Source organism: Anolis sagrei, chromosome 3 (genome assembly GCF_037176765.1).
Source record: "Anolis sagrei isolate rAnoSag1 chromosome 3, rAnoSag1.mat, whole genome shotgun sequence".
NCBI classification, from domain to species: domain Eukaryota; kingdom Metazoa; phylum Chordata; class Lepidosauria; order Squamata; family Dactyloidae; genus Anolis; species Anolis sagrei.
Window position 1 is genome coordinate 40,539,213 of NC_090023.1, and position 23,532 is coordinate 40,562,744.

General features: G+C 39.8%; 1 protein-coding gene across 1 annotated transcript in view; it reads left to right on the forward strand.

Moving 5' to 3' along the window:
* The first annotated feature begins 4,029 nt into the window (after nucleotides 1-4,029).
* CFAP44 (cilia and flagella associated protein 44) overlaps nucleotides 4,030-23,532 on the forward strand; it is a 74,928-nt gene continuing 55,425 nt past the window's right edge. Inside the window, exons 1-13 of the mRNA XM_060770762.2 lie at nucleotides 4,030-4,096; nucleotides 5,965-6,033; nucleotides 7,883-7,960; nucleotides 9,818-10,001; nucleotides 11,146-11,308; nucleotides 12,114-12,216; nucleotides 13,222-13,438; nucleotides 15,158-15,272; nucleotides 15,772-15,936; nucleotides 17,543-17,698; nucleotides 19,924-19,971; nucleotides 21,366-21,465; nucleotides 22,969-23,063. Of these exons, the coding sequence (XP_060626745.2) occupies nucleotides 4,057-4,096; nucleotides 5,965-6,033; nucleotides 7,883-7,960; nucleotides 9,818-10,001; nucleotides 11,146-11,308; nucleotides 12,114-12,216; nucleotides 13,222-13,438; nucleotides 15,158-15,272; nucleotides 15,772-15,936; nucleotides 17,543-17,698; nucleotides 19,924-19,971; nucleotides 21,366-21,465; nucleotides 22,969-23,063 (1,533 nt within the window). The 5' untranslated portion in view covers nucleotides 4,030-4,056. The remainder of the gene's footprint in view (nucleotides 4,097-5,964; nucleotides 6,034-7,882; nucleotides 7,961-9,817; nucleotides 10,002-11,145; nucleotides 11,309-12,113; nucleotides 12,217-13,221; nucleotides 13,439-15,157; nucleotides 15,273-15,771; nucleotides 15,937-17,542; nucleotides 17,699-19,923; nucleotides 19,972-21,365; nucleotides 21,466-22,968; nucleotides 23,064-23,532) is intronic.

A 23,532-nucleotide genomic window follows, 5' to 3' on the forward strand; every position in this document is an offset into this window, starting at 1 on the left:
TTTCACAATTTGCTTCTCTGACCCTGGAAATCAACAAAAAGCTCCTGTTTTATAGAAGATTTCCTATAAAGCAGGTGAGGTGGTGATCCTTTGTGATATACATTTTTTTTTTCAGAAGGAGGCGATGATCTACAGTATCATAAGTTGATGACAGATCTATGAAGACAGCATTTACTAGGTGCTGTGGGTTATATATTTCTGAAGACATGGGTCCTCAGAAATCTCCCAAACTCCTCCAAATCACTGCACCCTAAGGATCCTTTGAGAAATGAGGTGGCAAAATGAATAGTGGACTTTTGGTTCCTTACATACTACTCTACATATTAAGATGTATTTCTACAAAATACATATACAAATACACAGAACAATCTTTAAAATACATAGTTGTTTTTCTTCCTTTCTTTTTTTTAAAGGTTATGACTATTCTACAGCATTAGACTATGAGATACCATGAAAATGTTTCATGTGATGTAATGGACATACTGTCCATATTTATACAAAAAAAAGTGATTGGACACATTTCTCGGAATGTCATCATTTCTGTATTAATGAAATGCTCATGCCCCAAAATATGGGATTTGTGGTCATCTATATTAAAGGAACTCATTTCCAACCCTCACATTATCTCTTATTAATGCCATTTGATATCACTTTAATTGCCACTGATAATTTCGATGAAATTCTTGGATTTGTCGTTTTGGTGCAGCACTTGCATTTTTGGTCACAGAAGGCTTAATAATAATAATAATAATGAAGATGATGATGATATTAATAATAATCATAATTTTATTTCTTAACCACCTCTCCTCGTGGCTCCGGGCAGGTTACAACATAGCTAAAAATACATAATCATTATATAAAAAACGTGTATTAAAATACACAGAGCAATGATTATAATATAAAGAGCTTGTAAAACTACAGCTCCCAGGATTCCATAGCACTGAGCCATAGCAGTCAAAATAGCTTCAAACTGCATTCACTCCACAGTGTAGATGCACCTCTTGTGGGTATATAACCCCAGGTTCCAAACTTTACACATGGTACTTAGCGCATTATAGTCTAGCCCTGGGTTATTTGCTGGTACTTATCATTTTACTCAAGACATAAAACGAGGCACACGTTATGAAAGCCACAGTTGCCCCATGGAATTGCTTTTTTTTACAATGGCATAACCGGTTGGGTGGCTTGGCCTGTTACTGTTTTCCTCCTAGATCTCTCTGTTGTTAAACTAGGATGATTACCTAACAGATCCAAGGAGGTACTTTGTGTTATCTGTTGAGCTGCAACCGATAAGTATATTTACACATCTTGCCCCTCTGTAGAATGAATGTATAACATAATTTCAACTGCCATGACTCAATGCTACGGAATAATGGGAGTTGTAGTTTCCAAAGGTCTTTAGCCTTCTCTTTCAACATAGAGATGCCTCTGCAGACTAGAACTCCATCATCCCATAACATTGAGCCATTGCAGTTAAAGTGGTATCAAAACTCTACAATGTAGATGCAGCTTTAGTTAATAATACTTAACAGTAATAATAAGTTACTGCCTGCTAGCTCCCAATATGAAAGTTTCCAAAACTGCAATGGTGAAATTACTCAAATATATATCATTTTATAACTGAACATTAAGAAAAACAAATCAGGAGAAAATAATGCTACAATAATGATTCCCAAGAAGGGAAAAAAGAGGACCCAAACAATTACCGTCCAGTCAGCCTGACTTCAATACCAGGAAAGATTCTGGAGCAGATCGTTAAGGAGGCAGTCTGCAATCCCTTAGAAAGGAATGCTATGATTACTAAAAGTTAACATGGATTTCCCAAAAACAAGTCATGCCAGACTAATCTAATCTCTTTTTTGATAGAGTTAAAAGCTTGGTAGATGCCGGGAATGCTGTGGATGTAGCATATCTTGATTTCACTAAGGCCTTAGAAAAACTCCCCCATGACTTTCTTGCAAACAAACCAGCCAAACCAGGTACGCAAAACTATGGTTAGGTGGATCTGTAAATGGTTAAGCAACCAAACCCAAGGAGTGCTCACCAATGGTTCCATGTCATCCTGGATAGAAGTGACAAGTGGAGTGCCGCATGGTTCAGCACTGGACCTAGTACTGTACAATTTATTTACAGTATTTGTATACCACTTTTCTCACCTTTGATCTACTCACATTTGCCATTTTGATCTACTCACATTTCCATGTTTTTGAACTGCTAGGTTGGCAGAAGCTGGGTCTAAGAGCGAGAGCTCATGCTGCTCCCCGGATTCGAACCTGCAACCTTTCGGTCAACAAGCTCAGCGGTTTAACCCACTGTGCCACCCGGGGCTCCATTTAATATATTAGTATTACTATAATACACTATTATTATATATTATATTGCTGTATTGCAAATTGCTGACACAAAAATTGTATTATTAGTATTATATTGTATTACATAATATTATTATCGATATATATATGTACAATATATTATATTATTAGCATTGTACATTAGTATTACATATTACTATATTGTACTATACCACTGTACTGCAGTGTTATTATTACATACAATGTAGAATATAGAATTAGTAATATTATTATATTGTACTATATTATTAGGAGCCCCCGGTGGTGCAGTGGGTTAAAGCACTGAGCTGCTGAGCTTGTTGATCGAAAGGTCGCAGGTTCGATTCTGGGGAGCGGCGTGAGCTTCCACTGTCAGCCCTAGCTTCTGCCAACTTAGCAGTTCGAAAACATGCAAATGTGAGTAGATCAATAGGTACCGCTCCGGCGGGAAGGTAACGGCGCTCCATGCAGTCATGCCGGCCACATGACCTTGGCGGTGTCTACGGACAACGCTGGCTCTTAGGCTTAGAAATGGAGATGAGCACCACACCCCAGAGTCAGACATGACTGGACTTAATGTCAGGGGACTACCTTTACCTTTACCTACTATATTATTATACGACAATATATATAATACACTACCAGGATATGATACCATTTGATAATGTTTATGTTATCGTTTACTGTTTTGTTGTTTTAAATTGCTTGTATTGTTATTGTTATTGCTTGTATTGTTGTATTTTGGACTCGGCCTCATGTAAGCCACACCGGGTCCCTTGGGGAGATGGTAGCGGGGTATAAATAAAGTGTTATTATTATTATTATTATTATTAGTAGTAGTAGATAATATATTGAACTAAATCACAAGTTGTAGTATGTTGTTGTTCATTCGTTCAGTCGTCTCCGACTCTTCGTGACCTCATGGACCAGCCCACGCCAGAGCTCCCTGTCGGCTGTCACCACCCCCAGCTCCTTCAAGGTCAGTCCAGTCACTTCAAGGATGCCATCCATCCATCTTGCCCTTGGTCGGCCCCTCTTCCTTTTGCCTTCCACTTTCCCCAGCATAATTGTCTCCTCTAGGCTTTGCTGTCTCCTCATGATGTGGCCAAAGTACTTCAACTTTGTCTCTAGTATCCTTCCCTCCAGTGAGCAGCCGGGCTTTATTTCCTGGAGGATGGACTGGTTGGATCTTCTCGCAGTCCAAGGCACTCTCAGCACTTTCCTCCAACACCACAGCTCAAAAGCATCTCTCTTCCTTCGCTCAGCCTTCCCTAAGGTCCAGCTCTCACATCCGTAGGTTACTACAGGGAATACCATGGCTTTGACTAGGCGGATCTTTGTTGCCAGTCTGATGTCTCTACTCTTCACTATTTTATCGAGACTGGACATTGCTCTCCTCCCAAGAAGTAAGCGTCTTCTGATTTCCTGGTCACAGTCTGCAGTTGTAGTATATATCCAAATATATCATTTTTTGATTATATATATTCCAAAATGTTCAAGTTTTAAAACCTCTGTGAGAGGCACTTTGTGTTTTATGGCAACATAACTATCATCAATAACAACAAAAGGAAACTGAACAGGCACCATGTATTTCCCTCCCTCCTAGGACTTCTTTGGTTGTGACTCTGCGCAGGCGCATTGGGGGGGGGGGGCGAGTTCGGAACTCAGTTTCCCAGAGGTCTTTGCGCTCCTGCAGGTGGTTGCTTAGCAACGGCGTCAACCAGCAATGGAGCCGAAAGGGGAGCCTGAGGGGGGAAAGGAGAAAGGTAATCATGGCTCCCTTTCCTTTCAGTATTGGTACCAAGACTCTGAAAGGCTGATGATATAAGGGAGCTGATATTGGTGGGGATACAGAACAATATTGTACAGGAGCCTGTGTTCATCTGAAAGAGCAGGAGCAACAGGTGAAGAAGAGGGCTAGCAGCATGGATGTTGGAGCATTTTGACCTGTATGTTTCTCTCCCAGGCCTGGGCTAACTTTGGCCCTCCAGGTGTTTTGGAGTTCAACTCCCACAATTCCCACAATTCCTAACAGCCTCAGGTCCCTTCCTGTTATCCCTCAGCCGCTTAAGCCGGGCTCAATTCAAGGTGCAAATATAACACTTAAGCGGCTGAGCGGGGAAAGGAAGGGGCCTGAGGTTGTTAGGTTTTGGTGGAGTTGAAGTCCAAAACACCTGGAGGGCCCAAGTTTGCCCAGGCCTGTTCTATCCCATTCTGTACCAACTTACCTGTCTGAACGCATCTTCCCTTATGAACCTGCTAATAACAATAATAACAACAACTTTATTTTTATGCCCCAGGAGCCCCCGGTGGCACAGTGGATTAAAGCCCTGTGCCGGCAGGACTGAAGACCGACAGGTCGCAGGTTCGAATCTGGGGAGAGGCGGATGAGCTCCCTCTATCAGCTCCAGCTCCTCATGCGGGGACATGAGAGAAGCCTCCCACAAGGATGATAAAACATCAAAATCATCCAGGCGTCCCCTGGGAAACATCCTTGCAGACGGCCAATTCTCTCACAACAGGACGCTCCTGACACGACCAAAAAAATTATAATTATACCCCGCCAACCATCTCCCCTAGGGGACTCGGGGCGGTTTACAAGGGTCACAACCAAAATTACAATTAAAACAACATGTAACCAATTAAAACAGCAGATAAAAACAAATAACAGCACAATTGAAAGCAATATAAAAACAATATGGCTGAAAGAAACATAGCTGAGGTTTATAGATTCAATGAGTGCAATACATTTTACAGGAGCGGAGGAAAGTGCAACAATACTGTAAACTGGGCAGGAAATACTGTCATAACTCATATTGAGGTAGAACGTATGCCAGTGTAAAGTGCGAAACTTCAAGTAGGGACAAGAAAGTTACTGGTGAGCTGCTTAGTCAAAAGCACATCGGAACAACCACTGCTAGGACTTTAGACTGCTAGGACTTTAAAATTGTCTGGGGAGGCAATGCTCTCAATCCCGCCTGCGTCACAAACATGTTTGGCGGGGACAAGAGACAGGGCCTTCTCAGTGGTAGTCCCTCAGCTATAGAACACCCTTCCTGGGGACATTAGATCGGCCTCCTCCCTCTTAACATTTTGGAAGAGAGTCAAGACTTGGTTGTTTGGGCAAGCATTTGAAAATGCAAGGTAAAAGATGTAGGAATTGGAACTTCCTGCCCAGTTTACTGTATTGTTGCACTTTCCTGTGCTCCTGAACAACGAGATGGGACAATGTTTTTATTAGGAGACGCAAAGGATGTATGCTTTTAGTATTCTTGTTATGGTTTTATATTATGTGTTAATGTTTTTAAATGTTTTATGGCGTTTTGGGGCATCAAATCATTGCCATTGTAAACCGCTCTGAGTCGCCTAAAGACTGAGAAGGGTGGTATACAAATATAGTAAATAAATAAATAAATAAATAAATATGGCGATTTTAACCAGACAATGATTTTGAAAGATTATGGGTTCACATATCTAGCAGTGTCTACATTTACAGCAAGATGATCTGTTTCATTAAACAGCTTTCCCTCATTCCCTAGACATGGCTGGAAAACAGAATGTAGAATTTACATACTATATTGCTGAAATAATTCCTTTCAGAAGACCTGGGTAGATTCTGTGGCTTTGTTTTCAGACCAGAATGATCAGCCTGACAAATCAGACAGCTCGGGGGAAAAGAAGGAAAGAAAGAAGAGTACTGATGGTGAGTGTTCACTTAAAGGTAAAGGTTACCCCCTCAACATTAAGTCTAGTTGTGTCCTACTCTGGGGGGTGGTGCTCATCTCCATTTCTAAGCCTAAGAGCTGGCGTTGTCCATAGACACCTCCAAGGTCATGTGGCCAGCATGACCTTCCTTCTGAAGTGGTACCTATCAATAATAATGATGATAATGATGATGATGATGATGATGATGATTATTATTATTTGTATTCTGCCTTCTTTCCCTGAAGGGACTCAGATTCCAACAAAAATGGCAAACATTCAATGCCAAATACATTGATAGGTACAAGTACAGAAACAAACCATTTGGTTTCAAAAAAGACATAACATTTCCAGCCAAATTACAACAAAAATTTAATCAATACTATAACCCAGGGGTCCCCAAACTTTTTAAACAGAGGGCCACATCACAGTCCCTCAAACTGTTGGAGGGTCGGATTATAATTTGAAAAAATATATATGAATGAATTCCTATACACACTGCACATATCTTATTTGAAGTGCAAAAAACCACTTTAAAACAATACAATAAATAAAATTAAGAACAATTTTAACAAATATAAATTTATTAGTATTTCAATAGGAAGTGTGGGCCTGCTTTTGGCTGATGAGATAGGATTGTTGTTGTATGCTTTCAAGTCGTTTCAGACTTATATTGACCCTGAAAGTGATCTTGGAGGGCCATATCCGGGCCCCGGGCCTTAGTTTGAGGACCCCTGCTATAACCTATCAATTGATTTACATCTAACATAACAAACATTAAACATAAATTATATTGATCTACTCACCAGAGCCCCCGGTGGCACAGTGGGTTAAACCCTTGTGCCGGTAGGACTGATGACTTGAAGGTTGGCTTGCTGACCTGCAGGTTTCCAGTTCGAATCCAACCCGGGGGGAGCATGGATGAGCTCCCTCTATCACAGTGGTTCTCAACCTGTGGGTCCCCAGGTTTTTTAACCCACAACTCTCAGAAATTCCAGCCAGTTTATCAGCTGGATTTCTGGGAGCTGAAGGACAAAACATCTGGGGACTCACAGGTTGAGATCCACTGCTCTATCTGCTCCAGCTCCATGCGGGGACATGAGAGAAGCCTCCCACAAGGATGGTAAAACATCAAAACATAAAAAATCCAGACATCCCCTGGGCAATGTCTTGCAGATGGCCAATTCTCTCACTCCAGAAGCACTTGCAGTTTCTCAAATCACTCCTGACACGGAAAAAAATTGCATGTTTTCGAACTGCTAGTTTGGCAGAAGCTGGGGCTAACAACGGGAGCTCAACCCATCCCGCAGATTTTAACCACTGAGCTTCTGGTCAGCAAGTTCTGCAGCTCAGCGGTTTAGTGCCACCACAGCCCCTTAGTGTTATTTCTACAGCCATAAATACCATTTTATGTGACATTTGTGATGATTGCTGTGGTTCAGATGAAAAACATTTCTTTGAATGTCTATGGAAATGGCTCGCTACTTTGGCTTTTAAATTTTATATTTTGTCAGCCCTAATTTTAAGACTTGTTTTAAAATGTTTATTTGTCAAAATGTAATTTGTCTCACTATTTCTTGATATGGATGTTTAATATGTTTTATTTGATTTATGGCTGTTTTGGTTGTTTTGGTTTTGATTGCACTTTATGGCATTGCATATTTGCTGCTGTTTGTTGTGAACCCCCTGAGTCCCCACTTGGAGATAGGGCAGGATAGAAATAAAGTTTCATTGTTATTATTCTCAGTTTTACTGTTTGATATTCAGGTGTCAAAGTTTTACTGTAGCTCTATCCTGCTTTTTTAAACTATGGGACTATTCACACAGTTTTTGTTTTTGTTTTTTTTCAGAAAAGAAACGGCTTCTTGAGCTTGAAGAAGAAGAAAGGCTAGCAGAAGATGAAGAGGGTGAAGGAAGTGGAAGTGAGGGTGAGTGTGTCCACTAACCTATAGAGTTAGGGTTCTTCCTCACAGCCATATAACCCAGAATATCAATGCAGATAATCCACAATATCTTCTTTGAACTGGATTATCTGAGTCCACACTGTTCAATGTGAATTTTATACAGCTGCATAAAAGGGGCCTTACTCTTTGAATCTTTTGAACTAATATTTTCATTATCTAAGGGCCCTTTCAGACAGGCCCTATTTCCCATGATCTGATCCCAGGTTTTCTGCTTTAAACTGTATTATATGAGTCTACCCTACCAGATAATCTGGGATAAACAGAAAACCTGGGATTGGATCCTGGGGTATAGGACATGTCTAGAAAGGCCCAAAATCTGAAAAGACCATTTGGGATTTGTAGTCAAAATGAATTGCTTTAAGTAGACTTAACCCCCAGATTCCACTTGTTTAGAAACTGCAGCTGCCCTGGTTATAATTGCAAAACAGTGCAAATTACTAATTGTGTTTGTATGTGGAGTCCTATTGAGATCCTTATGTCTGATCACTGTAGTTAATATGTGAAACCATAGTTTTTAAAATTGGGCCTTTTTTAACCTTTTAAATTGAAGTCCTTGGTTTAAGAACTGCATCATGTTAGAAGTGACAGAGCTGTAGAGTTATAGTTGGTTCATAGGCTTTGGGAGGTGGCTACAAATTGAAAGGGCTTTTGTGTCACTGGTTATGTCTTTAAGATCAAATCGGGGGTGATGTGGTTTTTAGTTTTGAATATGGTTTTTATGGATTTTAACCATGAATTTTTAATACCATTGCTAGTTAATTCTGTTTTAATGTTTGCATTTTTGTAGATTTTCAATTGTATTGAAATGCTTTTAATGTAAACCACTTTCTGTCTCCTTGTGGAGAGAAAAAAACAGGGTATAAATAAACACAATAATAAAAAACATAATAATAAATATGAAATCCTGAATATATTTACCACATAAGAAACTCAATCAGAATAAATGAATACTCTAAATAAAAATGCCCAGGGTTGCAGTTGCTCTTGCCACTGTTGCTGCTATTGAATACTCCATATCACCTTCTGTTATTATCTGCATCTTTCTTTTCAAAATCCTTGATAAATCAGACCTGTTGTTGGTCAGGATGATACTGAATTCTGGGCTGCTGCTGGCTGTCTCTGCATTGCCCTCAAGCCCCTTCTACACTGCCCTATATCACAGGATCTGATTCCAGATTATTTGCTTATCCCAGATTATTGGGCAGTGGAGACTCATATAATCCAGTTCAAAGCACATAACCTGGGATCAGACCTTGGGATATAAGGACAGTGTAGAAGGGGCCTCAGATACTTGTTCTCTCCTTTTAAGCCAGTGAATTGTACCAGGAATTTGAATCTTGAACAATTTGAGTGGAAATGCTAGCCAGCTATTTGGTAGATCTGACCTTCATCCTTCTAAACCTGGCTATTAAAAACTTGAAATGTATAGCTCATATCCCCTCTCATACTAGAAATGCTTTATACCCCCAATATTAGAGACAGGTATAAAAGGGAAACTTAAAAACCTTTAGTTGTGATAGGTCCAGATTCCAGATTTCAAGTTTGAGGTTCCCGTGCAGTTTTCTTTAAACCTTGTAGTGTTCAGTTGGACAAACAAAAGAAATAAAATTGCATATTAGAATCATAGAATCATAGAATCAAAGAGTTGGAAGAGACCTCATGGGCCATCCAGTCCAACCCCCTGCCAAGAAGCAGGAATATTGCATTCAAATCACCCCTGACAAATGGCCATCCAGCCTCTGCTTATTAGTTATAGATTACTGTATATTACCAGTTTGAATAATATATAGCATTCTTTATGCTGACTTTTTTGAAATGCAGAAGAGGAGGAGGAACCACCGCCACCAGAACCTGAAGAGCCTCCTCCAGAACCGGCCAAGAAGAAAAAAAAAGTAGTAGTTGAGAAGAAAATATCTGAAAACTTCTACTATAACTATGAAGAATTGTGCTCGTTTCCATATGTGACTCCAGATTCTGGGATACCGATTGACATGCTCATTCTTATGTATCCTTGTTAAATGATGCATATATTTGGGACTTGGGATTCCATTTATAGAGATAGTAAGACATAACTGAAATACCAGTAAAAAAATTCCCAATTATCTTGTTAGAACTAACAAATAAGGGTCCAGCCACAATATGTATGAAAGCGTGTTGCATTTGGGGTGTAGAAACATAGGTTCACATTCTTCCTCAGTTCTGGAATTTATTGAGTGGCATTTGGCATGAAGCTATCCTTGGCAAAATTTGCTTTAAAGTACATTTTACCCAATGCTAAGCCATTTTAGGCCCAGAAAAAGCTTTTTAAAAAAACAGAAAGTGCGGTAGAATCTCACTTATCCAACATAAATGGGCCAGCAAAACGTTGGATAAGCAAAAATGTTGGATAATAAAGAGGGATTAAGGAAAAGCCTATTAAACATCAAATTATGTTATGATTTTACAAATTAAGCACCAAAACATCATGTTTAACATCAAATCGACAGAAAAAGCAGTTCAATACATGGTAACGTTGTGTAGTAATTACTGTATTTACGAATTTAGCAGCAAAACACAATGTATTGAAACGGCTGTGGATCCAGGCAAGAGGTAGACAGCGTTGGTTAATACAGAATGTTAGATGAGCGAAGGTTGGATAAGCGAGACTCTGCTGTAAAACCATTTTGGCCTCTTCTGTGCCAAAATGCGTCTGTGATAGCCAAAAACATGGTAAAATTATCCCCATACTTCTCTCTGGCCCCATCCACACAGCTGAATGAAATCCCACATTTTCTGCTTTAAACTGGAATATATGGCAGTTTGGACTCAGATAATCCAGTTCAAATCAGATATTGTTTGGATTTTCTGCTTTGAATACAATTTTCCTGCTTCTTGGCAGGGGGTTGGACTGGATGGCCTACGATTCTTTGATATTCTTGGTTATATGTTTGTGTGGAAGGACCCTAAGGGGGTCTGCATGAGTTACTCATTTATATAAACAACTCCTATTCTTCTAGTCATTGATAATAGCTTTAAAATACATCTTATAATTCGAACTTACTGCTCAGTGCATTATACTTTCTTCTTTATAAGTAGCATATTTATTACTGCATGTAGGAAATAAATATTGGTGATAGCACCTTTTATTTTCCTTAGTGATGGTTTCTCAGGCACTCTTTTGGTTATGACTGCAGAAGACGGGCAAACATCCAGATGCTAGATAGCCAAACTCTTCTATATATTGCTGGCAATCAGCTAGTACTTCTGGACTTGAAATTTAGATATCTGAGATACCTTCGAAGCACAAGCGGTGGCGGCATTGGTGTAATCACGGTACAGTGTTTGTTTCATGAGAACTTTCATTTGAGCCTTGGTAATGAAAAAGCAGGGATTCTTGATGGGGGCACTTTCTTACGCTGATAAATATTTGGGTCACTGTTTCACAACCTGGGCAATTCATTGATCTGTTTAATCAGAGACATGCCTTTCAGGACGCTGCTCCTTTCAGATATTGTACCAAGATGCCAACTGGACTTAAAAAAGCGTTTTTTTAAAAGTTCTGATAAGGTGGATAGTGGTATTCCTATCAATAGCTCCACAGTTAAACAAAATGTGTATACAAACTGTGTATTTATAATGAGCCACAGGTGCTTTGCCTAGCTTTTCTCTGTCTCTCTTAATCCTTGTATTCAGAAAGACCAGTGGTCCTAAGGAAAGGAAGGCTAAGGCAGCTCAGGGCAATGATATTTAGTATTGGCGTAGAGCAGGCCTACACAACCAGTTGTCCTCCAGGTGTTTTGGACTTCAATTCCCAGAATTCCTGACCAATTTGGCTGGGGCTTCTGGGAATTGGAGCCTCAAACACTTGGAGGGCCACAGCTTGTGTAGGCCTGGCTTAGAGGCATAACCCGTGTTCTTGTGTGCTGTTACTCAGAACTTGGGGAAAGTCCTTTTCTGGGTTACAGCTCTCAGAGTCTTCAGCATCAGCTACTGGCTGGGAGATTCTCAAAATTGTAATCCAAAAAAGCAGCTTTCCAAATTATAGGTTGAAGGAATGGATAGAAATCAACTAAAAGTGCTTTAGTGGACAAATGTAAAAGGGTTTATGATGATATGAAAAGGTCTTTGTTCCTACTAGGCACACCCTAATAAAACACACTTTGCAGTTGGAGAGAAAGGATGGAAACCAAATATGATTATCTATGAGTATCCTTCCTTGAAGCCATACAGAATATTACGAGGTAGGTTAGAATAACATACTATTCATAATTCCAAATGCATACAGAAGAAATAGTAATTTCAGAAGTGAAAGCAATACTGTAGTTTTTCAATTTCTTATATAAAAAATATTAAGGTTTGGCCTGGATAGCTGACTTCTTCATCTTGGAAGACAGCACCCTTTTCAAAATATTTTCTCAGGCCTTTCCACCACAGCTTCTGTTACTCTCACCGCAACACATCTCTTTTTCTATCCACAGATCCCCTCTCAAGTCCATGTTCTGCTACTTGTCCTACTTGCTATACCTTGATTGACTCAACCAAAATTCCACAAAAAAAACATAATGCAAGCTTTTTGTGCAATTTTCTGGTCTAATGTAGATATGATTGTTTTGGGGTGTTGCTGTATATAACTCTTGTTTTTGGGAACTGCCCTTTTCCCTATAAGCATATTCTGTATACTGTTCTTCCAGGAAATCTGCTCTGTTCTATCCAAAAAAACCCTTTTATTCCCTAATAAAGTGCAATATAGGCTTCAAGTTGAATAAATAAAGATGGCTTGTTGGTACTGAGAAAGAAGGAAAGCAAACAAATAAATGCTTGTAGTATTGCATAAACATGAAAGTTACAGATGTAAGTTCAAGATTGTGGATAAACTCATGGTCAATTCATAAGCCTTATGGTTTACTTTGTTTCCCAATTGTATTTTCACCTTGAATACACTGGCTAACACATGTTTTGATGTCTCAAATGTTAGTTTCATTTCTGGGTAGATCTGATCTGCTGATTCCAATAATGACACCAGTTTTACCCAAACAGTTCTGGTTTTTGAGATACAGAATGTATGCCATATACCAGCTCCTTGTTGGAATGTGATATTTTTTCTGGGTGCATTGTAATGTCCTAATATTTTTTTCAAAATGTTATGTATAATTATAAATCATTCTTGTTTATTGATTTGCAAATTAGTTTGTTTTGTTGACCATGTATATTTGATTGAGAAATCTGTCATCTTACCTGATTTACAGGCGGAACAGAAAAAGCATATGCATTTGCTGATTTTAATCGTTCAGGCACCTTAATCGCCACTGTTGGGAGCAGTCCTGACTACATGTTGACAGTTTGGGACTGGAAACAGGAAAAGATTGTTTTGAGATCAAAAGCATTTTCACAAGATGTTTATAGAGTCACATTTTCTCCTGAAAATGAAGAGCAACTGACCACATCTGGTTCAGGCCACATCAGGTACGTTCATATACTTATCTTAATGAGTTAGGATATGATGGAGGAATGGAAGAATCAGATTCAAACTGTGTGAGAATAAACCAAGCTGCTTCCCAAACTTTTGAAAAATTTGCTCAGTTTAAGTCTATTCAACCCTAACTGGTGTATATAGGATAATATTTACGGACATAAAATAGGATTAGAAAGAATGCCCATTATTATTTATTGCCAGGTTTTGGTTTCGTGTGTGTGTGCGTGTCAGAAGCGACTTTAGAAACTACAAGTTGCTTCTGGTGTGAGGGAACTGACCATCTGCAAGGACTTTGCATAGGGGATGCCTGGATGTTTTGATGTTTTACCATTCTTGTGAAAGGCTTCTCTCATGTCCGCGCATGGGGAATTGAAGCTGACAGAGGGAACTCATCTGCACTCTCCCCGAATTCGAACCTACGACCTTTTGGTCTTCAGTCCTGCTGTCACAAGGGTTTAACCCATTGCGCTACCGGGGTCTCCTTACTATTGCCAGTTTAAAATTGAGAGTTTTGACCATTTAGAAATTCTGTGAGAAAGAATAATATACCAATGAGAATCTTGAAAAAAATTCTCCCAATATTCATATATTCTGTAGTATTGTGGAGAAATTATTCTGGCTAGAAAAATGTGGGATTTTGCAGAATTTGCAACTTTTCAGGTCTTTCATATACGGGAAAACTACTGTGGAAAACTGTTAATTTTACCCTGTAATAGGGAGAAAACTACTGTAATTATTCATCCCTGCTTGTGACAATTAAATAGTTGAGGATTTACAACCCTAATATTCTTTCCCTTGCTAATTTTTTTTAAAATAGTGTTTTATTTTTAGAAAAAATATATAAAATGTTCAGATTAAAAGCAATATTCTTAATTTATTATATTAATCAAATATAAGTGCCAGAATAAACTTGTGCTAAAAAAAAGCAACCTAGCACAGTTGAAATGCTCTTAACTCCCATTGATTTAAGTATAGGCATGTATTTCCAGTAGACTGTGACATAACACAAGGATGTGTGCTTTACATGTGAGGGTAAACTAAAGTAGCATTTCACATACTGGCCTGAATGTTCACATTCATTTTCAACTATTTTCACTTCTCATGTCAAACACATTCAGTCTGTCTTGAGTCCCAGTTTGAGGCAAAAGGCAGAATAAAATGACAATGACAATAATGATAATTGTAAAAGTCTACAAGCAACTTCCAGCTGTGGTTTCTAATCTTGGATTACAGCCTAAAATATAGTGGGATCTTGTTATCTAATGGGGCTTGGGTTCCAGGACCCCACATGGATACCAAACTCTGTGCATGCTTAGGTCCCATTAAATGCAATGATGTCATAAAATGCAGTCCTTTATATAAAATCCCAAAATCAAGGTGTGCCAAAATCAAGGTTTCAAACAATCAGTGATGGAATCCATGAATGCAGAATCCATGGATGTGGAAGGCCAACTCCACCATTAATATGAACCATAATTCTTGGTTCAGACAAAATAAATAACCAGTTAGTTGAAAACAGCTTGATCTCCTCCTTGTACCAGTGGAGACACAGAAACCACTTGAGCTTAAGACTCCTCCAGCAGATTCCTTTATCTCTGAACTGTGATTTACCATCACATTTCACTGTAGCTGTTTGATGTATAGAAAATATTGTCAGCATTGCACTGAAATAAGTAATGAGAATGTAATTTGGTTTTTTATGTGGGTAGGTTTTGGAAGATGGCTCTCACTTTCACTGGTTTGAAATTGCAAGGAGCATTGGGGAGGTTTGGAAAAACAGCAGTTACAGACATTGAAGGATATGCAGAGCTGCCTGATGGAAAGGTAAGAAGCAATATGGAATGTAGCTGTTCAGGCTGTCATCATATAATTTAATGCATGTGCAGGGATCTGGTCCAAACTAATTGTGTGCTACTGCTTACGAACATTGCTCTACTTTGAGCTCATCCTCAAATAGGACTCAGACAGATCTTTAGTATTTGAGTAGCACAATCCAATATGTTCTCTGAAATCCTGCTTGGTATAGGATTGGAGCCTTAGTTCATCAGTGGTGAAATTATATATTTGCACAGATATAAATCACACTGATTTCAATAAGACTTATTTCTAGATGAGTGGAATGAGGATTTCATAGATGAATGGAATCAGGATTTCAGCTGCACTCTTGTTGCCATTTTGTCTAGCAAACATTATCACTGTTTCTGCAGGATATGACCCAAATTATATGTTATAAAGATATGGGTTCTCTACATTGTGTCTTTTACGTACATCTATGAGATATTGTAGTATTAATGTTTTTTTTATTATTTCATTTGCATTGCAGGTACTTTCAGGGTCAGAATGGGGCAATATGTTACTCTGGGAAGGTGGCCTCATAAAAGTGGAAATTTGTCGACCTGGCCATAGAAATTGTCATAATGGTCCCATTAATCAACTACTTCTGGATGAGGGCGAGATTGTCACAGTTGGATCAGATGGATACATCAGGGTGAGTGTTGTTGCTGTTGTTTTTTTAAAAAGAGGTATCCAGCTTATTCATTGATTTCAGGGCAGCACTTAATATTCAGCACATTGAACTGAGTTGTATACACCATTGAGAAATACTGAAGAAGAAAAGCGTTTGTATTAGACAAATACAATAAGGAAACCATAATATAAAGCTTTGCAATTTAGCTGCTCTTGCTGCAAACAGAAATGGTAGGGTTTTATATACCAACACACATTGCTCATAAAGAGCACTCTAAACACCTTCGCAGAAGCATATGAGCAGCTTGGCCTGTCATTAAACATCGAGAAAACCAAAGTGCTCTTCCAGCAGTCACCAGCCAATCCCTCTCCAATGCCAGAAATACAGCTTAATGGTGTAACATTAGAAAATGTTGACCATTTCCGCTACGTTGGCAGCCACCACTCCACAAAAGTCAACATTGACACTGAAATACAACACCGCCTGAGCTCTGCGAATGCAACCTTTTTCCGAATGAAGCAGAGAATGTTTGAGAACCGGGACATCCGTAGGGATACCAAGGTGTTTGTTTATAAAGCTATTGTCCTCCCAACCCTGCTATACGCTTGCGAGATGTGGACAGTCTACAGATGTCACATGCAACACCTGGAACGATTCCATCAGCGGTGCCTCTGAGAAATCCTGCAAATCTCCTGGGAAGTCAAGCGGACAAACGTCAGCATGCTGGAAGAAGCAAAGACCACCAGCATTGAAGGGATGGTCCTCCGCCATCAACTCCGCTGGACCGGCCACATTGTCTGGATGCCTGACCACCGTCCCTCAAAGCAATTGCTCTATTCCGAACTCAAGAACGGAAAACAGAATGTTGGAGGACAGGAAAAGAGATTTAAAGATGGGCTCAAAACCAACTTTAAAAACTCTGGCATAGACACGGAGAACTGGGAAGCCCTGGCCCTTGCGTGCTCCAGCTGGAGGTCAGCTGTGACCAGCAGTGCTGCAGAATTTGAAGAGGCACGAATGGAGGGCAAAAGAGAGAAACGTGCAAAGAGGAAGGCGCATCAAGCCAACCCCGACTGGGACCACCTTCCACCTGGAAACCAATGCCCTCACTGCGGGAGAAGATGTAGATCATGAATAGGGCTCCACAGTCACCTATGGACCCACCGCCAGAACACCGACGTTGGAGGACCATCATCCTCGGACTACAAGGGATCGCCTAAGTGAAGTGACGCTCATAAAAAGCAAGCTAGAGCTTTAAAATTAAAAAGCTGTATTCAGGAGTACCAACTATAGCCCTCAAAAATGTATTGCCACTACTCAAATGCCATTTCAAACATTTTATTTACTTGCGCTTTACATGGTTATAAAACAATTGAGGTAGGTGTGTTTACAGGAAGGTTATGTTAATGCCAATGTGACCTTTCTTAGACATTCCAATAGTAAATTTAGAGAAAATATTTTTATGTGAGTGCTTCAAAAATGTACCTGTTTTGACTTACATACACATTCAACTTAAGAACAAACCTACAAAATCTTGTTTGTAACCCAGGGTCTGCCTATATAAACCATATTTTAGATTTGGCATTTGTCAATGAAGAAATTCCTTTCTCTTCCAAATTTCATGCAGGTTTGGGATTTTGAAACTATGGACACCGCTGATGTTGTGGATGACACAGGACTGATGGAGATGGATCCTATGAATGAACTTTTAGTTGGCAAAAATGTCAATCTGGGTTACATGGTAAAGGTTCATGAACGCGGAGAACCATATTGGTATGCTCAGGTAAATGTTCTCATCTTTTCCTTTTGTATAAGGAATTCCATTTAGGACAACAACAACATCAGTTTAGTCTTTTTGGCATGTAAGGGGAGAGTTTAGGCCTAACTTGCCAGTATCCAGTTTATTATTTTTTAGCAAGCCACTATATCCCCACAACTCTTTCTCCAGCATCACATCTCAAATAAGTTGATCCCCCCCCCTGTCAGCTTTTACAACTCATAGAATAGAATAATAGAATCAAAGAGTTGGAAGAGACCTCATGGGCCATCCAGTCCAACCCCCTGCCAAGAAGCAGGAATATTGCATTCAAATCACCCCTGACAGATGGCCATCCAGCCTCTGTTTAAAAGCTTCCAAAGAAGGAGCCTCCACCACACTCCGGGGCAGAGAGTTCCACTGCTGAACGGCTCTCACAGTCAGGAAGTTCTTTCTCATGTTCAGATGGAATCTCCTCTCTTGTAGTTTGAAGCCATTGTTCTGCGTCCTAGTCTCCAGGGAAGCAGAAAACAAGCTTGCTCCCTCCTCCCTGTGGCTTCCTCTCACATATTTATACATGGCTATCATATCTCCTCTCAGCCTTCTCTTCTTCAGGCTAAACATGCCCAGCTCCTTAAGCCGCTCCTCATAGGGCTTGTTCTCCAGACCTTTTATCATTTTAGTCGCTCTCCTCTGGACACATTCCAGCTTGTCAATATCTCTCTTGAATTGTGGTGCCCAGAACTGGACACAATATTAGATGTGGTCTAACCAAAACAGAATAGATGGTTGCATTACTTCCCTAGATCTAGACACTATGCTCCTATTGATGCAGGCCAAAATCCCATTGGCTTTTTTTGCCGCCACATCACATTGTTGGCTCATGTTTAACTTGTTGTCCACGAGGACTCCAAGATCTTTTTCACACGTACTGCTCTCGAGCCAGGCATCCCCCATTTTGTATCTTTGCATTTCGTTTTTCCTGCCAAAGTGGAGTATCTTGCATTTGTCACTGTTGAACTTCATTTTGTTAGTTTTGGCCCATCTCTCTAATCTGTCAAGATCGTTTTGAATCCTGCTCCTGTCCTCTGGACTATTGGCTATCCCTCCCAATTTGGTGTCATCTGCAAACTTGATGATCCTGCCTTCTAACCCTTCATCTAAGTCATTAATAAAGATGTTGAACAGGACCGGGCCCAGGACGGAACCCTGCGGCACTCCGCTCGTCACTTCTTTCCAGGATGAAGAGGAAGCATTGGTGAGCACCCTCTGGGTTCGTCCATTTAACCAATTACAGATCCACCTCACCGTAGTTTTGCCTAGCCCACATTGGACTAGTTTTCTTGCCAGAAGGTCATGGGGGACCTTGTCGAAGGCCTTACTGAAATCCAGGTACGCTACATCCACGGCATTCCCCGCATCTACCCAGCTTGTAACTCTATCGAAAAAAGAGATCAGATTAGTCTGGCATGACTTGTTTTTGATAAATCCATGTTGACTATTAGCAATGACCGCATTTGTTTCTAAGTGTTTGCAGACCACTTCCTTAACAATCTTTTCCAGAATCTTGCCTGGTATTGACGTGAGGCTGACCAGACGGTAGTTGTTTGAGTCATCCTTTTTTCCCTTCTTGAAGATTGGGACCACATTGGCCCTCCTCCAATCTGCTGGAACTTCTCCTGTTCTCCAAGAACTCTCAAAGATGGTTGCCAATGGTTCCGAAATGACTTCCGCTAGTTCCTTCAATACTCTTGGGTGTAGTTGATCTGGCCCTGGGGACTTGAACTCATTTAGAGCAGCCAGTTATTCCTGTACGACTTGTTTCCCAATTTGGAGTTGGATGTCCTCAAATCCCACATCCAATTATGGCAAATTTATAATAATATTAATAATAATAATATTAAGGAGGAGGAGGAGGAGGAGGAGGAGGAGGAGGAGGAGGAGGAAGAAGAAGAAGAAGAAGAAGAAGAAGACGACGACGACGACGACGAATTTATTTGTATTCTGGCCTATCTCCCCTAGAGGACTTGTTTTCTCTCCTTACTGACCTTTCAGCAGGTGCCCAAGACTGCCTTATTTACTATATCCTAGGTTTTTTATTGTGTTTTTATAAAATGTAAATATTAGTTGTAAATATTGTTTTTATCTATTGTGCATTGCCTTGGGAGTCCATGACACCTAATGATAAACAAATATTTTAAACAAAATATTGTATGAGGTAATAATAAGGTGCTAAATGTTTTCTTCTTTAGGATTTTAATGGAGCCATTTGGAAGCTTGATCTGAGTTTCTCCAATGTGGTAATTTTTCCATTACTTTTACTTTCCTTGTTTTCCCCCATTATTCATCAATTATATTTGGTTTATACATTATAGATAGAAGCCGTTTTTTGTATTGCACAGATCCAGTGATTTATATAACTTTTTCTCTTTTTAAAAGTTGGTAATTATTGATAATGTTACATGCTCCATGTCATTCAAGGCCTGGAAGAATCTCTGTTTATAACCAGGAAGCACCATATTTCATCACATAATTGTTGGCCCCACATATAAGTTGCACCCACATTTTTAGGGTGGCAGAATTGGTATTTTGCTGTTCCTTGCAGAATAGTCACATCCTTTATTCACTCGGTGCTCACATGCCCAGGTGAGTGAACAAAGAGTATGAATTCCCCATGCACCTGCCCCCTTTGTAGCTACAGGGCTTCCATCAACTGGAAATTGAGTGCAATCATTGTAGCCCGTCACCAAGCTAAACATGCCCAGCTCCTTTAAGCTACTCTGATATGTTTTGTTCACCATGCCTCTTATCATCTTGCTTACCTTCCTCCCAATTTGCTCTAACTCATCTACATGAGGTGTTACTACTCCAGATGAAGCCTGACCAATGTAAAATGTAGAAGAATTATTACATTAGTTTGTGCTTCTGTTTATGCTGGCTTTTCTTGGTGTAGCATCGCACTTTTGCCTCATGTTTAACTTATGATTAACAATAATTTCGTATTCATATGGATTACTGCGGAACCAAGTGCCCACATCCTATATATATGCATTGGATGTTTATGGACTAAATGTACAATTTTGCAATTTGTGGCTGTTGAATTGCATTTTGTTAATTTCTCCCTAATTTTCTAGTATATCAAGGTATTGGGGTGGAGTCAGTTCTCTCCTCTGCCTCTTGTCACTGCCTTTGTGCTGAGTCACTATTCCAGCATTAACCTGTGTATTAATCAACCTAGGTTTTGGGAGGCATTTTTGGGGGGGAAAAACATTTTATGTTTGGGTATATATTTGTTTTATTTATTTATTTGCCACATTTCTACCCCACTCTCTCTCACTTTGAGGAGAACTCAGAGCAGCTTATGGTTTGGCAAAATTCAATGCCGCATTTCTATACAAATATTAAAACAGATTAAAACAAAACAAATACAATTAAAACAGTTATCTCATTCCGTTGTTGTCAACTTGTGTTGCTATGTGTCAGTTCCACATCGCACTGATCCTCGAACGCCTTGTGGCATAGCCAGATCTAAATTATATATGATAATTTAATCCCTTATGAATGCAGGAAATTCACTATAGCATTCTTGATAAGCTACCCAATTTGCTTCACAAACTCTCATGAGGGAGAGTGTATGTAGCTTTTTCGTACCTTTATAAATACTCCTCTGAAAAACTTTTATTTTCCACTGTAGACTCATGATCCAGAATGTCTCTTCACATTTCATTCAGGAAAGATAGAAGCTGTATGTGTGTCTCCAGTCACATACATCTTGGCTACAACAGCTCTTGACCGCAAGTGCTTCTCTATTTATTTCTATCATAAATTTGTTCTTTCAGCAGCATTTTGTTGTTGTTTTTGTTCTTTTACTGTCCCATGTTATTATCATTTTTGGCCAATGTTTATATGTATGTCCAGGAGAAGTTTTTTTTTTTTTTTAAGGGTTTCACATTCATCCAGATTTCTGCAATTCTGATATAATTCAGTTTGCTTTGTAGTATTTGGGTAACAAATTACTATATTAATTTTCTTTGAGAAAAGTATCCTTGTGTTTAGTAGCAGTAGTATCCCACTGCTAAGTATTGTTGCTACTAGTCATAGGCCCGAAATTTGTCTCATCCGTTGGATTCATGTTTCCATTTTGTTCCGTCCATTCAGGTGGCATGAAACAGGAACGCTCCTCCGGGAAATAAAATCGATATGAAAAGCAGACGAGAGCGGGTACTAGCTCCAAGCCTGCTTTTCGATTGATTGCCCCGTGTGTAGGCCCAAAGCTCTGGGGCCTGGCAGGGCCTGTAGCCAAGTGCAAGTAAGGAGCCTATACGCCCAGGCCTAGCAGGGCCTGCAGCTGAGCTCCGAATAAGTAGGGCTCCTTACTTGATGCTTGGCTGCAGGCCCTGCTATAGGCACCCCGGCGCTTTGGGCCTATGCACCCAGGAGTCACAGGGCCTGCAGCCAAGTGCCGAGTAAGGAGCACTCCTTACTTGATGCTTGGCTGCAGGCCCTGCGTAGGCACAAAGCCTGCACCCATAGGCCTGGGTGCTTTGGGATTACAGGTGAAGCCCCCCCCCCCAAATTGGCTGAAAGAAAATGGATCTTTCAGCAGTGAAAACAGAAAACAAATATTTGACCTTCTGATTTCAGAAGGCTTAGTCAAAATGGACCCTGATCAAAAACCAGAACACGAAACTGATCAAGATTTACCCCAAATGCACATGACTAGTTGCTACATGAATATTGTACCTTTATAATGATCTAATAACAATATAATTTCTATTAACCCCTTTAAGAGGTAGATAGTATGACAACCATTGCTTTACACAGTTTGTGGGAAAGATCATTATTCTTGTTTTGGGTATGAAAAATTGATCCAAGAGATACGATGCCTGGATCTCCTTCATACAAAATGAAATAATGTCCTGGAAAAAAGGTGAGCTCTTTTTTCACTTGAAGGCCACTTTCGATTTGAGGAACAGGACTCCATCCCAACCCAGCATTTTCTAAAACACTCCTCTTTTAGGTTATAATAGACTGTAAATATGAAGTCACATTTCTCAGAAATAATGCAGAGCAGTTTGTCCCAGCTTTATCCACCAAGTATGTTCTTGAAGGTGTTTGAAAAATGCTTGATAGCTATACCCAGTTCTTTTGAGAATTTTAGTGGGATGAAAATAATTGTCATTCACAGAGCAGAAAGTATGCATTCACAGAGCAGAAAGTATGGTGAATCTTAGAAAGCATTATAAACACATCTTTTCTTTTTTTCCTTGACCACTTATTAAATTGTTTTAACATAGGTATGGTACGTGTTTATGATTTCCTTGGTAAGGTACAACTGGCTGAGATGAAGTTTAAACAGGGAGGAACAGCAATAACCTGGGCACCAAAAGTGGTAAGTAAAGCAAACAGTCAGCCCATTGTATGCTAATCAAGGTGGTCAGTTGAAACATTCACACCTAGCTCCAGCAGAAAAGAGTCCTTTGTCTCACCCTAGTCATTCCACAGATATATAAACCCCTTTTCCCTAGTTCTAACAGACCTCACTACTTCTGAGGATGCTTGTCATAGATGCAGGCGAAACGTCAGGAGAGAATGCCTCTAGACCATGGCCATACAGCCCAAAAAAACCTACAACAACCCAAAGCAATGTAAGCTTGGGCCAGAAAATAGCCTACTTTATTCTAATGTACCAGTGGCCCCTATGGAAAAATTTGTATCCTTTCAAAACTGGTTGTGTGTTTAGAAGACAAAAAGCATGGTTTCTGATGGTGAATTGCACTCTGGGCAGTATTCAACTTCTTCCAATGTGAAAAATAAAGTTTTATTTACCTTACTTGCATTTTTGAATTGTGTCTTCATTA